Genomic DNA, 17,889 nt, shown 5'->3' with positions numbered 1-17,889 from the left:
TTTAAAACCAAATACTTTTAGAATTTTAAGGAGTATTTTACTGGGTGACTTTTACTTTACTCATTTTCTATTAAGGTATCTTTACTTTTACTCAAGTATGACACTTAAGTACTTTTTCCACCACTGAATTTAATCAACTTAACCCTTAGTTATTCTCTTTCTCTCCCCCTTTCTTTCTCTCCTCTCTCTATCGTAGCAGCAATGGGAGCGAATACTTCACATGATGGTGCTTCAAATGATGGTACTTCACAAATCAACAGTCACAATGACAGCCATAATGACAACCGTGTTGACAACAGTCAGAAAATATCAGGCCAAAACATATCAGGCCAAACCATATCAGGCGATGGGGGACACAGTTTTTCCATTGGCAACCAGACCAACACCACCAGTCTTTCAGGTATGTAACCCTATCCAGCAGGAGGGACTGTGTAAATAAATACATTCATATTTTATTGTTGTGCCACGTGGCCCATTCCACATGGGATTATAACACACATTGATATTAGACATGTCAAAGCATAAAGTAATTACATGTCCATATACGTTCACATTTCACAGCTCAGTTCCAGCACCAGCGTAAAAATACATTAAAATAAACAACTATTTATTGTTGATCATAGCATTGTTCTCAGCAAACTCCTAATACTGACAACCGTATGTATTTCAGAACTGTCCAATGACTCTCTCTCTTTCTCTTAGCTCAACTAAATACTCCCCAACAAACTGTAGTACCCAGCATCACCATAGCCAACGTTACAGGCGGCAAGGTGCGTCTCTACTACAATACAGTGCAGATGGATCTCAGTGACCTCATCGAGGGGAGTCAACTCAAGAAGGGCGACTCCATCCTCATCCTGGAAGGAACCTTTAAGAAGACCCCCCTCCCTCAGAGCCTCTATGTCACTGGCTTCCAAGTAGAAAGTGGCAATACATATAGCTGCCCTGAGGAATCGCCATTGAATGGGCTGAACAATCTCCTGGCAGAGTATAATGAGGGTCACCCCAAGTCCTACATCCTCACTGTTGACAAAGATGTGAAGTTAGCTGAAACAGGAAAGATCTGGGTAGATGAGGACGGGGTGGATTACAACCCCAAAAAGTAACGCCACCAGGGAACCTCCTGTATCTTAACCCCCTTTATTAATCACAGATGAAACTACATACAAATGATTCATAAAAAATAAAGATAGAATAAATCACAGATTTGTAGTGCTTCAAGATACACTCTGAGTGTATGGTAGAAATGAGCAATGTAATCACTGTAGTTTTTTGACAAATAAATACATGTTACCAAACTGAGAAAATGTTAGTATGTGTTCTGTAAGATGTTATTATGACAAGTAACGTAGTGTGTGTGTGTGTGTGTGTGTGTGTGATTACATCACATGATTGGGGTTGTTACCAGATATCCTACATACTGATACTTATTTTAACAGAGGTCAACAACACAAAATTGTAATCAAAGTTTTATTTGTAATGTTGTAGTCATGTTATTTCAAGAGTACAGAGTGATGGTGCAATACACTTACAGGCAGCACAAATATATATAGCGGAGAAAAGCCTGCACATTTCCTCAATACTGTCATGGATCCCCCCGGTACTGCTGCTCATACCGTTCACCAGTTCCAGAGGTCTACGTCACCGGCTTTCTAGGCGTCACTGACATACATTATTACTACCAACCACAGACTGTCTTGTCTCATTACGCACACCTGGTTCCCATTCCCTCTTGATTAGTTTGTGTATATATGTGCCCTCTGTTCCCCATTGTCCTTGTCGATTATTGTCCCATGTCCATTGGTCTCGTGAGTACCATGTATTGTGCTCTTGGTATTACGGGTCTCGTCCCATGTATTGTTTAGAGATTGCGCTCTGCCATGTATTGTTTAGAGATTGCGCTCTGGTTATTACGGGTCACGTCCCATGTATTGTTTAGAGATTGCGCTCTGGTTATTGCGGGTCTCGTCCTATGTATTGTTTAGAGGTTTACACACCTCTCTTTTGTTTGGGTTACATCCCTGTGTAATATATATATATATATATACGTGTTTGTTTTGGGCTTCGTCCCTGTCGTTGTTCATGACGTACCTTGTGTTGGGTCGAGAAAATAATACCCCTACTACTTATTTCTGCGCCTGTCTTCAAATCCTTATACAATGTGACAATTACATTGGATTTGAAAATCATGTGAACTAGAATGTAAGATACAGTGCATTCGGAAAGTGTTCAGACCCATTTACATTTTCTTAGGTTACAGCCTTATTCTAAAATTGATTAAATACTTTTTTCCTCATCAATCTTCACAAAATACCCCATAATGACAAAGCAAAAACAGGTTTTTAGACATTTTTGCAAATGTATTAAAAATAAAAAACTGAAATACCCTATTTACATACAGTGGGGAAAACAAGTATTTAGTCAGCCACCAATTGTGCAAGTTCTCCCACTTAAAAAGATGAGAGAGGCCTGTAATTTTCATCATAGGTACATAGACCCTTTGCTATGAGACTCGAAATTGAGCTCAGGTGCATCCTGTTTCCATTGATCATCCTTGAGATGTTTCTATAACTTGATTGGAGTCCACCTGTGGTAACTTCAATTGATTGGACATGATTTGGAAAGGCACACACCTGTCCATATAAGGTCCCACAGTTGACAGTGCATGTCAGAGCAAAAACCAAGCCGGTAGGTCCAACGAATTGTCCGTAGAGCTCCGAGACTGGATTGTGTCGAGGCACAGATCTGGGGAAGGGTGCCAAAACATTTCTGCAGCATTGAAGGACCCTTACGGTGAAGCATGGTGGTGGAAGCATCATGCTGTGGGGATGTTTTTCAGTGGCAGGGACTGGGAGACTAGTCAAGATCGAGGGAAAGATGAACGGAGCAAAGTACAGAGAGATCCTTGATGAAGACCTGCTCCAGAGCGCTCAGGACCTCAGACTGGGGCAAAGGTTCACCTTCCAACAGTACAATGACCCTAAGCATACAGCCAAGACAACGCAGGAGTGGCTTCATGACAAGTCTCTGAATCTCCTTGAGTGACCCAGCCAGAGCCTGGATTTGAACCCGATCAAACATTTCTGTAGAGACCTGAAAATAGCTGTGCAGCGACGCTCCCCATCCAACCTGACAGAGCTTGAGAGGATCTGCAGAGAAGAAATTGAGAAACTCCCCAAATACATGTGTGCCAAGCTTGTAGCGTGGCGTCATTGTGTTTGGACCACAATAGGTCCTTAGTGATGTGGACACCAAGGAACTTGAAGCTCTCTACCCGCTCCAGTACGGCCCACTCGATGTGAATGGGGGCGTGCTCAGTTCCCCTGTAGTCCACAATCATCTCCTTTGTCTTGATCACGTTGAGGGAGAGGTTGTTGTCCTGGCACCACACGGCCAGGTCTCTGATCTTCTCCCTATAGGCTGTCTCATCGTTGTCTGTAATCAGGCCACTGTTGTGTTGTCGGCAAACTTAATGATGATGTTGGAGTCGTGCCTGGCCATGCAGTCATGGGTGAACAGGGAGTACAGGAGGGGACTGAGCACACACCCCTGAGGGACCCCTGTGTTGAGGATCAGCGTGGCAGATGTGTTGTTACCTACCCTTACCACCTGGGGGGCGGCCTGTCAGGAAGTCCAGGATCCAGTTGCAAAGGGAGATGTTTAGTCCCAGGGTCCTTAGCTTAGTGATGAGCTTTGAGGGCACTATGGTGTTGAACGCTGAGCTGTAGTCAATGAATAGCCTTCTCATGTAGGTGTTCCTCTTGTCCAGGTGGGAAAGGGCAGTGTGGAGTGCAATAGAGATTGCATAATCTGTGGATCTGTTGGGGCGGTATGCAAATTGTAGTGGGTCTAGGGTTTCTGGGATAATGGTGTTGATGTGAGCCATGACCAGCCTTTCAAAGCACTTCATGGCTACAGACGTGAGTGCTACGGGTCGACAGTCATTTAGGTAGGTTATCTTAGTGTTCTTGGGCACAGGGACTATGGTGGTCTGCTTGAAACATGTTGGTATTACAGTCTCAGTCAGGGACATGTTGAAAATGACACTTGCCAGTTTGTCAGCGCATGCTCGGAGTGCAGGTCCTGGTAATCCATCTGCTTAAATGTCTTACTCACATCGGCAACGGAGAGCGTGATCACATAGTCATCCAGAACAGCTGATGTTCTCATGCATGCTTCAGTGTTTCTTGCATCGAAGCGAGCATAGAAGTGATTTAGCTCGTATGATAGGCTTGTGTCACTGGGCAGCTCACACCTTTGTAGTCTGTAATAGTTTTCAAGCCCTGCCACATACGACGAGCGTCAGAGCCGGTGTAGTACGATTCAATCTAAGTTCTGTATTGACTCTTTGCCTCTTTGATGGTTCGTCGGAGGGCATAGCGGGATTTCTTATAGGCGTCCTGGTTAGAGTCCCACTCCTTGAAAGCGGCATCTCTAGCCTTTAGCTAAGTGCGGATGTTGCCTGTCATACATGGCTTCTGGTTGGGATATGTACGTATGGTCACTGTGGGGACAACGTCGTCGATGGACTTTAATGAGGCCGGTGACTGATGGGGTATACTCCTCAATGCCATCGGATGAATCCTGGAACATATTCCAGTCTGTGCAAGCAAAAGAGTCCTGTAGCTTAGCATCCGCTTCATCTGACCACTTCCATATTAAGAGCGTCACGGGTACTTCCTGTTTGAGTTTTGCTTGTCTTTTTTTGTTTATTTTTAAATCATTACTGTATGTCTAATAAATCACAGTATGTGTTTATTTAATGAAAATAACGCCAAATATGTTGTATAATTTATTTCCCTCAGCCTCAATATACTTTAAAATGACTAAAACCAAATCGAAACTGTTTAGAAATTACAATGGACCTATATACATTCATACTGTTTCTTTACTGTGTCTTGCTTGCTAATAATCACCTAGATAGTCAGGGATCATTGAAAATTCCAAAAAACAGTGCAGCCCTCCGGACCTCGTTGAAGACCGAAGGCTACCCCTGGGGGAAAATGCTTTAGAGCCTACCCTGCTTACACCTTCAACATAGGACGACACATATGAAAATAAAAGATGACTGATCATTGGTCAGAATATTCAGATCAGATTGTGATGTCATACTGTGGGACAAAAACTCCATCCCATCTGAACAGGCTGAACAGCAGTTTTTTTTTTTTTTTTTTTTGTTTTACAAAAAGCTCTTACACTAAAAAGACATTATCATAATTGTCACAATTTTAGTGTTATTTCGACCTCATAGTGTGGAATTATCATGTGGAAAAAAACAGGAAAATCCTAATTTTGACTGCAGTGCCCCTTAAACTTATAAAATAGTGAGCTTCCCCTTTAATACAGTAAGTCCCCTCTGTTTTCCTATCCCAGGTGAGAAGCCCCATGTGTGCCAGGTGTGTGGCAAAGCCTTCAGCCAGAGCTCCAACCTCATCACTAGCAGCTGTCAGCACAATGCCAACCAGCCCTAACACTGACCCCGCTGCCTCTTCTTCTTCCAACGCAAACTGGACCTGAGACAGCACCAGGATAACCACTGCACATAGATTTTCAAGCTAAGATCCTGCTTCCAGCTGATTTGAGATCAGTTTTAACAAGCAAGAGAACCACTACTCATAGATAGCAACTCAGAGACTCTCACATGGTTGCTAATTTTTGCATTCTTAGGCTGATCATCGTTTTATTATTTTAGGCGATCAAAGATCAAACTCCCTTGATTGTCAGTGATTTACCTGTCGGGGTAGTTCAGTGCTTCTCAATTATTTTCTGTTACGCCCCCCCTAGGAAGAAGTAAACATTTCGCGCCCCCCAACTCTCCGCCGCGACTGTAAATAGTATAATTAGTCTATAAAATTGTTATATGTACACCTCTGCATAACATTGTATCCTTATTAACATTAAAGAAAATAAAAAAGAAAGAAATATAGATCAACTTACAACAAAGAATAACTTTATTAACATTGTAACAGAAAATACTTAAAGTGCATCAATTTGCCTGAAATTTTAAAAAAAATGCAACCCTTATTTAAACTGTAAACATTTTTTGACCATTTGATACTGAAAAATAAAATAAAATATAATCAATAAATAACAATACATTCAAATTGATCAGCAACATTAACTCAGGAGCACAATATATGAAACACTTTGACCTATAAAACAAAAATGAATAAAACAATTTGAGCTGATTATTATTTTTTTTAATATAAAAATGAGGAAGTCAGGATTAATGGCTACAATGAGCACGTTTTGCAGTGCACAGCTTTTCGAAGCAGGGTTTGAAGCATGATACTGCAACTCTCAGCTCCTGCTCAATGTTTAGCTGGGACCTGTACTTGGTCATCAGTGCAGCAACAGCAGAGAAGCCAGTCTCACAAAGAGAGGCAGTATCCACTCTTAGCCCTCTGCCCTAAGAGTGGATACTGCCTCTCTACACTCAGCCAGAATTCACTCAGTGTCTGTGATGTGAACCTCAGTCTCAATGTGGAGTCAGACGTGATATCAATGAACTGGTCCTCCTCTGCAGAGCTGAAACCAGTTGGAGCTGGTGCATTGAAATGATCTCTCACCCAGTCATATTGGGAACTGTTTTCAGGGAAGTACTTTTTAAAGAATCCCATCAGTGATGAAATATCATCATAGTCAGTAGTGTCAACAAATTCATGCAGGTTCTCGAATGAATCAGTATTTCCTTCATCAAGTCGCCTGCCCCACATTGCAAGCTTTCGAGTGAAAGAGCTGATCTTGTCTGTGACCTGAGGGAGGTGTTTATCTTTCCCTTGAAGCTGTAGATTTAGTTCATTTAGCTTTCCAAATATGTCACTCAGGTAGGCCAGCTTTGCCAGGAAGTTCTCATCACTACATTTTTCTGCGAGGTCATACTTGTGCTCCTGCTCCGAAAACATTCTTATCTGCTCTCTGAGCTCAAAAACTCGGGACAAGACGTTTCCTCATGACAGCCACCTTGCTTCACTGTGAAACAGCACAGCTTGATGTTCAGCTCCCATCTCCTCACAGATAGCAGAGAAGACTCTTGTTTTTAGTGGTCTGGTCTTTATGAAATTGACTACACCTACAATGTCAGTCATAACCTCACTTAATTCAGAGGAAAGGTGCCTTGATGCCAGTGCTTCTCTGTGTATAACACAGTGTGTCCACTCAGCATTAGGTGAGGCCTTCTTGATGAGTGCCCGAAGTCCTTTTCTCATCCCTGCCATGGTCTGTGCACCATCACTGCAAACACCAATGCAGTTCTCCCACTTTAGCCCATTCTCAGTCAGGAAGTAGTCCAGCATTTTGAATAGCTCTTCAGCTGTGGCTCTGTCTCTGACATATTTACAAAAAAGTAGATCCTCACACAGGGAGTTTGTCATGTCAAAACGTACATAAACGATAAACAGTCTTTGTTGCTGTCAGTTGCTTCATCGAACTGTAAGGCAAAAAGTTTGTCTTTGAGTTTACCAGCTGTTCTTTAAGATCGTTATCAATGTCATCTATACGTCTGGCGACAGTGTCATTGGACAGAGGGATAGTTTGTATTTTTGCAGCACTTGCGTCATCCAGCATGACAGAGACCATGTCTAATACTGCAGGCAGTATCAACTCCTCTGCTATGGAGTGGGGTTTTCTGCACTGAGCAATTTGGTACGCCACCTTATATGACGCTGTTTACTGAAGTAGCATTCACAAAGCGGGACGATTGTTGGCAATATTCGGCACGTTTTCGCTGAAAAAACTCAAGAGGCTTATCAGCGTGATTGGGGTGTAATGTCTTTAAGTGACGCCTTAATTTATTTGGCTTCATGCTGTCCGCTGCCAACATTTTTAGACACAGTAAACATATCGGTCTTTCCTCGTCTCCCACCGTAGTCACAGTGAAGCCAAGCGCTACATACGCTTCGTCATATTTCCTCGTCTTAGCTTTCGGGAGACTTTGTCTCATTATCTCCGTCTTTCTTTTCATCCCTGTTAGATATGTTTCCATGGTCTCTTAAGGGTTTGTTATCTGCACTTCATATCTCCTGCTCTGTGCTGTGTGCTCTTGTTCGGTGCAAAAAAAAACTACTCCCTGCGGCAAAAAAAAAGCATGTTCCCCGGGGTCACACGCGCCCCCCCTGGCATCGCTCCGAGCCCCCCCAGGGGGGCGCGCCCCACTATTTGAGAAGGACTGGGGTAGTTAAAGATATGGCCCTTTGAGATAAAATACGTTTTAGTGCTTGACATATCTAAATATATTTATCTTGTGACACCCACATTGCTTCTCTGGAACTGAGTCCTCCTCTTCAGTTCTCTGGAACATAAACATTTACCTGGAATGGATTGGGCTGAGAACTACCCACCCACCCACCCCCCCTCTCTCTGTCAGCGCTACCCTATAAAAGCAGAGACATCTCTCCACTCTGCACTAGAACACCTGATTACTGCAACCTTCAAGCGCACCACTGCACCGAGGAAGAACACACAGACACAGGTAAATACATTATTTTAAATACATGCCTAAGGTTTAGGTTTTAAAATCCCTATTGGCCTCATGATAATCTCGGCCCCAGGACTAATTGCTACAGAGAGCTTTATGGTGACATGCACTACCAGTCAAAAGTATGGACACACCTACTCATTCAAGTTTTTTTTAGTTTTTTTACATTGTAGAATAATAGTGAAGACATCAAAACTATGAAATAACACATATGGAATCATGTAGTAACCAAAAAAGTGTTAAACAATTCCAAATATATTTTATATTTGAGATTCTTCAAATAGCCACCCTTTGCCTTGATGACAGCTTGTCTCACAAAGACACGGCGGTTGGAACCAAAAATATCACATTTGGACTCCAGACCAAAGACACATTTCCACTGGTCTAATGTCCATTGCTCGTGTTTCTTAGCCCAAGCAGGTCTCTTCTTCTTGCAGCAATTCGACCATGAAGGCCTGATTCACATGGTCCCCTCTGAACAGTTGATGTTGAGATGTGTCGGTTACTCTATGAAGCATTTCTTTGGGCTGCAATTTCTCTAATGAACTTATCCTCTGCAGCAGATGTAACTCTGGGTCTTCCATTCCTGTGGGGGTCCTCATGATAGCCATTTTCATCATAGGTTTTCATCTTAGGTTCTGACACAATAAAATATATTGAACTCCAGTACTCCAATAAAAAAATATATATCTTTAGAACACAAGGCAATAAAAAAAGATGTGTGCACATATCTAGGCCTATATGCCAACAGTTCGCAACAATGCCTAATTTATCACAACCATTACAGATAACAAATCCTAATTGCTAAAGTGACCCATATATATTCAGTCAATAAAAAGTGCCATTTAAGATTGATTTATTGAAACCATAATACACACTGGTTATATTATATTGTGGAACACAATCTTCAAAAAGGCAGTCACCTCAGCAGGCGCTTATTTGTAGAAGCCTAGGGCTGTGCAATGGCAGAGCCTTGTTTTGTTAATTTAGCTAAAGGTCTTATTTCCAGAGCATTTATCACAGTCAAGACATACCCATTTAATAGTAAAAAAAAACAGAATGTAATATAACAGAATAAAATAGCACAGTATATTTTTTTCCAAATGATAGAATTTGGCAGCTTGAACAGATGTGTGTCTCATGGCTGGAACAGTTACTCTCAAATAGTGATAATTTGGCAGAGTTTAAAACAATTTTTTCAGGGTTAAAATCAAAATCTGTATTTTCCTATACATACGTTATATTTCATTTATTCTGCCTATTCTTTGGAATTTTCTAAATGGACAATTCTACATTGAACACCGCATGGTGATGAATTACGGCCGCAACATCTGTTTGTTGAAAACAACAAGTAGACTGGGCTTAATGATTCTGATGAAAATATGTTCTTTATCAAACTAATGTTTTTGCAAATTACCAGTGTGGAACCTGTCTATGTTTAGGGGGGTTATATCACATCAAATCAAATCAAATTTTATTGGTCACATACACGTGTTTAGCAGATGTTATAGCGGGTGTAGCGAAATGCTTGTGCTTCTAGCTCCGACAGTGCACTACTTCTAACAAGTAGTATCTAACAATTCCACAACATATACGTAATACACACACAACTAGTAAGGAATGGGATTTAAGAATATGTACGTATATGGACAAGCAATGACACAGCGGCATGGACTAAGATACAGTAGAATATTATAGAATAGAATGCAGTATATACATATGAGATGAGTAGTGCAAGATATGTAAACATTATTAAAGTGACTAGTGTTCCATTTCTTAAAGTGGCCAGTGATTTCAATAGGCAACAGCAGCCTCTAATGTGCTAGTGATGGCTATTTAACAGTCTGATGGCCTTGAGATAGAAGCTGTTTTTCATTCTCTCGGTTCCAGCTTTGATGCACCTGTACTGACCTCGCCTTCTAGATGATAGCGGGGTGAACAGGCAGTGGTTCAGGTGGTTGATGTCTTTGATGATCTTTTTGGCCTTCCTGTGACATTGGGTGCTGTATGTGTCTTGGAGGGCGGGTAGTTTGCCCCCGGTGATGCATAAGGCAGACCGCACCACCCTCTGAAGAGCCCTGCGGTTGCGGGCGGTGCAGTTGCCGTACCAGGCGGTGATACAGCCCGACAGGATACTCTCAATTGTGCATCTGTAAAAGTTTGTGCATCTGTAAGGGTTTTAGGTCCTAAGCCGAATTTCTTCAGCCTCCTGAGGTTGAAGAGGCTCTGTTGTGCTTTCTTCACCACACTGTCTGCGTGGGTGGACCATGTCAGTTTGTCGGTGATGTGTACGCCAAGGAACTTGAAGCTTTCCAATTCTCCACTGCGGTCCCGTCGATGAGGATAAGGGGGTGCACCTGCTGTTGTTTCCTGAAGTCCACGATCATCTCCTTTGTTTTGTTAATGTTGAGTGAGAGGTTATTTTCCTGGCACCACACTCCCAGAGCCCTCACCTCCTCCCTGTAGGCGGTCTCGTCATTGTTGGTAATCAAGCCTAGTACTGTTGTGTTGTCTGCAAACTTGATGATTGAGTTGGAGGAGTGCTTGGCCACGCAGTCATGGGTGAACAGGGAGTACAGGAGGGGGCTGAGCACGCACCCTTGTGGGGCCCCAGTGTTGAGGATCAGCAAAGTGGAGATGTTGTTTCCTACCTTCACCATCTGGGGGCGGCCCGTCAGGAAGTCCAGGACACAGTTGCACAGGGCGGGGTTCAGACCCAGGGCCTCGAGCTTAATGATGAGCTTGGAGGGTACTATGGTGTTGAATACTGAGCTATAGTCAATGAACAGCATTCTTACATAGGTACTCCTCCATCTGGGCCGGCAGCCTTGCGGGGGTTAACATGCTTAAACGTCTTAATCACGTTGGCCATGGAGAAGGAGAGGCCACAGTCCTTGGTAGTGGGCCTCGTTAGTGGCACTGTGTTATACTGTGTTATAGTATATACAAATGTGATCTTTGGTTATAGATCGAGTTTTGACGTCCGACATGGTGTTTTTATTGTTTGAAGCACTATCACAGTGCCACCATGAAAATGTAGAATTGGTATATTTGGTCAATATTACTTAACAAGCAAAGCATCACTTTGGTGCACAAAACTCAAATGATATGTAACAACCCATTGGACATGAAACAAAGATACAAATGTAACAGCACAACAAAGTAGATAAACCATTTTTTTTTGCAGGTGCCTTTTCATTTTAAACACAGAATAGTGCTTTCTAACGGTCGTCACTAGTTACCACCGTCACAAAGTGATAAACTCTGCCTATTTGTACAATGTTTCTTCTTAAAATCTTATTTTAAACCTTACCCTAACCTCAACCCTAACCACACTGCTAACCTTATGCCTAACCCTTACCTTAAATTTGGACCAAAAAGCTAATTTTTGTTTTCATGAATATTTACAAAATTGTCAATTTTGACTTTGTGGTTGTTGTAGCTAGTAGAAAAAATGTGTAACTGCACTGAACCAAAACAGTGGCGCACGGGAGGGAAGTAAACCATGAATCTTGAGGCAACGGGGAAGGGGGTGTAAAATTCAATCCGTTAATTATTATGTATTATATAAAATGGACATATCTATTTTAATACAGACTAGCTCAAAACATTAATAATAATTGAACATGACAAATTACCCAATGGGGATCATGATCCTTTTCTGGTAAGAAAGTAGTGATGCAAAAACATACATTTGTATCCCTATTTTGAAAGTGGGGATGCAGCTTCTCTGCTTGCTCCATTGCTCAGGCGCCTATAGTGACATACCTGAGCAAGGATGACTAAGGGGCCTTAAAGATATGTTGTGTGTATGGGGTACAGTACAGAGATGGGGTAGTTGTTAAAAAATCATATTGACATTTACATTTTAGTCATTTAGCAGACGCTCTTATCCAGAGTGACTTACAGTTTAGTGAGTGCATAGATTTTCATACTGGCACCCCGTGGGAAACGAACCCACAACCCTGCCGTTGCAAGCGCCATGCTCTACCAACTGAGCTACAGAGGACTATTATTGCACACAGAGTGTTATGATGATTTTCACATTGGTCCTATCACTTAAAAATTAAACCCCTCAACTTTAGCACCCATTACAACTGTGAGTGTACACGTATATTAACATACAGTATATCCATAATTCTATTATGACCTTCCTCATCCAGAGAATAACTACAGATCATCATCTCAATGCATTGTTAGTACTATTAATTTAGCAGTGTATATACAGTTGAAGTCGGAAGTTTACATACACCTTAGCCAAATACATTTAAACACCGTTTTTCACAATTCCTGACATTTAATCCTAGTAAAAATGACCTGTCTTAGGTCAGTTAGGATCACCACTTTATTTTAAGAATGTGAAATGTCAGAATAATAGTAGAGAGAATGATTTATTTCAGCTTTTATTTCTTTCATCACATTCCCAGTGGGTCAGAAGTTTACATACACTCAATTAGTATTTGGTATCATTACCTTTAAATTGTTTAACTTGGGTCAAATGTTACGGGTAGCCTTCCACAAGCTTCCCACAATAAGTTGGGTGAATTTTGGCCCATTCCTCCTGACAGAGCTGGTGTAACTGAGTCAGGTTTGTAGGCCTCCTTGCTCGCACACGCTTTTTCAGTTCTGCCCACACATTTTCTATAGGATTGAGTTCAGGGCTTTGTGATGGCCACTCCAATACCTTGACTTTGTTGTCATTAAGCCATTTTGCCACAACTTTGGAAGTATGCTTGGGGTCATTGTCCATTTGGAAGACCCATTTGTGACCAAGCTTTAACTCCCTGACTGATGTCTTGAGATGTTGCTTCAATATATCCACATAATTTTCCTTCCTCATGATGCCATCTATTTTGTGAAGTGCACCAGTCCCTCCTGCAGCAAAGCACCCCCACAGCATGACGCTGCCACCCCCGTGCTTCACGGTTGGGATGGTGTTCTTCAGCTTGCAAGTACCCCCTTTTTCCTCTAAACATAACGATGGTCATTATGGCCAAACAGTTATATTTTAGTTTCATCAGACCAGAGGACATTTCTCCAAAAACTACGATCTTTGTCCCCATGTGCAGTTACAAACCTTAGTCTGGCTTTTTTATGGCAGTTTTGGAGCAGTGGCTTCTTCCTTGCTGAGCGGCCTTTCAGGTTATGTCAATATAGGACTCGTTTTTACTGTGGATATAGATACTTTTGTAACTGTTTACTCCAGCATCTTCACAAGGTCCCTGATTAGAATCATAGCACTATGTCATTATCTAATTTGTCTTCTCCTTACATCTATTTACGTACTCGAATACCAGTCATCTGTTCCCCTCAAAAAAATATTTGAATTTTAAACGTTCGTTACAGCTCAGCTTTACCACAGATAAGCAGAATTTGACATAATAAATAAATATGAAAGTCTGCTGACCTGTTAGTTCGGCTGTAAACTGCATCCTGTTCGTATAGACGCCAATCTGTTATGATGATTTTCTGGTATCGAGAAGTTCAGGATGCAAGAGGGTATTCGACCACTCAGATGGGGAGTTGATTCAGTCATTATTTAATGGTTACAGTACTGGATTCAATGACAAGCGGTACAGGCGTAGCCTCTTGTCATCTGAATGAATTACATAGACACATCTCTCAGTTTAAATAATGCCTTTCGAGCTACTTCTATCCCACAGTTGCCAACCATTATTGAGTGTCACTCATCTACTACAATAGGATCCCCATAGATGGTATCGTGTGGCACACTAGCCAGGCCATTACACCACATACTCCTTCTAAGATTAGCAACGGTGGCCCTCAATCTATCTTGGCACACCGACCCTCTGTCACTCACCAGTGACATCAATAACACATGGCATGTCTTTGTCCTCTCTGTATGAGATTAATCGACATTAACCAATACTGTATCAAAAGACGTTATATCACAGAGTGAGTCAATGCATCTCATTATTAGATTTTTGAAGTCAATGTTTTCCCCTGAACTAAGCTTGCCATAAGATAGGGGTTGAACACTTATCTAACATTTTGTGTAATACTTAAGTGTATTTTAGCAATTATATTTACTTTTAATACTTCAGTATATTTAAAACCAAATACTTTTAGAATTTTAAGGAGTATTTTACTGGGTGACTTTTACTTTACTCATTTTCTATTAAGGTATCTTTACTTTTACTCAAGTATGACACTTAAGTACTTTTTCCAACACTGAATTTAATCAACTTAACCCTTAGTTATTCTCTTTCTCTCCCCCTCTCTTTCTCTCCTCTCTCTATCGTAGCAGCAATGGGAGCGAATATTTCACATGATGGTGCTTCAAATGATGGTACTTCAAAAATCAACAGTCACAATGACAGCCATAATTACAACCATGCTGACAACAGTCAGAAAATATCAGGCCAAAACATATCAGGCCAAACCATATCAGGCGATGGGGGACACAGTTTTTCCATTGGCAACCAGACCAACACCACCAGTCTTTTCGGTATGTAACCCTATCCAGCAGGAGGGACTGTATAAATAAATACATTCATATTTTATTGTTGTGCCACGTGGCCCATTCCACATGGGATTATAACACACATTGATATTAGACATGTCAAAGCATAAGTAATTACATGTCCATATACGTTCACATTTCACAGCTCAGTTCCAGCACCAGCGTAAAAATACATTAAAATAAACAACTATTTATTGTTGATCATAGCATTGTTCTCAGCAAACTCCTAATACTGACAACCGTATGTATTTCAGAACTGTCCAATGACTCTCTCTCTTTCTCTTAGCTCAACCAAATACTCCCCAAAAAACTGTAGTACCCAGCATCACCATAGCCAACGTTACAGGCGGCAAGGTGCGTCTCTACTACAATACAGAGCAGATGGATCTCAGTGACCTCATCGAGGGGAGTCAACTCAAGAAAGGCAACTCCATCCTCATCCTGGAAGGCATCTTTAAGAAGACCCACCTCCCTCAGAACCTCTATGTCACTGGCTTCCAAGTAGAAAGTGGCAATACATATAGCTGCCCAGAGGAATCCCCATTGAATGGGCTGAACAATCTCCTGGCAGAGTATGCTGAGGGTCACCCCAAGTCCTACATCCTCACTGTTGACAAAGATGTGAAGTTCACCAAGAATGGAGAGATCTGGGTGGATGAGGACGGGGTAGATTACAACCCCAAAAAGTAACGCCACCAGGGAACCTCCTGTATCTTAACCCCCTTTATTAATCACAGATTAAACTACATACAAATGATTGATAAAAAATAAAGACAGAATAAATCACAGATTTGTAGTGCTTCAAGATACACTCTGAGTGTATGGTAGAAATCAGCAATGTAATCACTGTAGTTTTTTGACAAATAAATAAATGTTACCAAACTGAGAAAATGTTAGTATGTGTTCTGTAAGATGTTATTATGACAAGTAACGTAGTGTGTGTGTGTGTGTGTGTGTGTGTGTGTGTGTGTGTGTGTGTGTGTGTGTGTGATTACATCACATGATTGGGGTTGCCACCAGATATCCTACATACTGATACTTATTTTAACAGAGGTCAACAACACAAGATTGTAATCAAAGTTTTATTTCTAAGGTTGTAGTCATGATATTTCAAGAGTACAGAGTGATGGTGCAATACACTTACAGGCAGCACAAATATATATAGCGGAGAAAAGCCTGCACATTTCCTCAATACTGTCATGGATCCCCCCGGTACTGCTGCTCATACCGTTCACCAGTTCCAGAGGTCTACGTCACCGGCTTTCTAGGCGTCACTGACATACATTATTACCACCAACCACAGACTGTCTTGTCTCATTACGCACACCTGGTTCCCATTCCCTCTTGATTAGTTTGTGTATATATGTGCCCTCTGTTCCCCATTGTCCTTGTCGATTATTGTCCCATGTCCATTGGTCTCGTGAGTACCGTGTATTTTGCTCTGGTTATTGCGGGTCTCGTCCAGTGTATTGTTTAGAGATTGCGCTCTGGTTATTACGGGTCTCGTCCAGTGTATTGTTTAGAGATTGTGCTCTGGTTATTACGGGTCTCGTCCAGTGTATTGTTTAGAGATTGCGCTCTGGTTATTACGGGTCTCGTCCAGTGTATTATTTAGAGATTGCGCTCTGGTTATTACGGGTCTCGTCCAGTGTATTATTTAGAGATTGCGCTCTGGTTATTACGGGTCTCGTCCAGTGTATTGTTTAGAGATTGTGCTCTGGTTATTACGGGTCTCGTCCAGTGTATTGTTTAGAGGCTTACACCCCTCACTTTTGTTTGGGTTACATCCCGGTGTAATATATATATATATATATATATACACGTGTTTGTTTTGGGCTTCGTCCCCGTCGTTGTTCATGACGTACCTTGTGTTGGGTCGAGAAAATAAAACCCCTACTACTTATTCCTGCGCCTGTCTTCAAATCCTTATACAATGTGACAATTACATTGGATTTGAAAATCATGTGAACTAGAATGTTAGATACAGTGCATTCGGAAAGTGTTCAGACCCATTTACATTTTCTTAGGTTACAGCCTTATTCTAAAATTGATTAAATACTTTTTTCCTCATCAATCTTCACAAAATACCCCATAATGACAAAGCAAAAACTGGTTTTTAGACATTTTTGCAAATGTATTAAAAATAAAAACTGAAATACCCTATTTACATACAGTGGGGAAAATAAGTATTTAGTCAGCCACCAATTGTGCAAGTTCTCCCACTTAAAAAGATGAGAGAGGCCTGTAATTTTCATCATAGGTACATAGACCCTTTGCTATGAGACTCGAAATTGAGCTCAGGTGCATCCTGTTTCCATTGATCATCCTTGAGATGTTTCTATAACTTGATTGGAGTCCACCTGTGATAACTTCAATTGATTGGACATGATTTGGAAAGGCACACACCTGTCCATATAAGGTCCCACAGTTGACAGTGCATGTCAGAGCAAAAACCAAGCCGGTAGGTCCAACGAATTGTCCGTAGAGCTCCGAGACTGGATTGTGTCGAGGCACAGATCTGGGGAAGGGTGCCAAAACATTTCTGCAGCATTGAAGGACCCTTACGGTGAAGCATGGTGGTGGAAGCATCATGCTGGGGGGATGTTTTTCAGTGGAAGGGACTGGGAGACTAGTCAAGATCGAGGGAAAGATGAACGGAGCAAAGTACAGAGAGATCCTTGATGAAGACCTGCTCCAGAGCGCTCAGGACCTCAGACTGGGGCAAAGGTTCACCTTCCAACAGTACAACGACCCTAAGCATACAGCCAAGACAACGCAGGAGTGGCTTCATGACAAGTCTCTGAATGTCCTTGAGTGACCCAGCCAGAGCCTGGATTTGAACCCGATCAAACATTTCTGTAGAGACCTGAAAATAGCTGTGCAGCGACGCTCCCCATCCAACCTGACAGAGCTTGAGAGGATCTGCAGA

General features: G+C 41.7%; 1 protein-coding gene across 1 annotated transcript; it reads left to right on the top strand.

Annotated features, from left to right (window-relative positions):
- The first annotated feature begins 8,393 nt into the window (after positions 1–8,393).
- LOC311113525 (uncharacterized protein) lies at positions 8,394–15,845 on the top strand. The gene is made up of 3 exons (XM_084156767.1): positions 8,394–8,470; positions 14,742–14,945; positions 15,247–15,845. Exons 2-3 carry the CDS (start codon positions 14,747–14,749, stop codon positions 15,648–15,650), a joined length of 603 nt encoding a protein of 200 aa, XP_084012893.1. The 5' UTR covers positions 8,394–8,470; positions 14,742–14,746; the 3' UTR covers positions 15,651–15,845.
- Positions 15,846–17,889: the final 2,044 nt, after the last annotated feature.

This window comes from Coregonus lavaretus (assembly GCF_964263955.1).
Source record: "Coregonus lavaretus genome assembly, chromosome: 40".
Taxonomy (NCBI): domain Eukaryota; kingdom Metazoa; phylum Chordata; class Actinopteri; order Salmoniformes; family Salmonidae; genus Coregonus; species Coregonus lavaretus.
The sequence above is the reverse complement of the archived record's forward strand: the minus strand, read 5'-3'. Positions and strand labels throughout refer to the sequence as shown.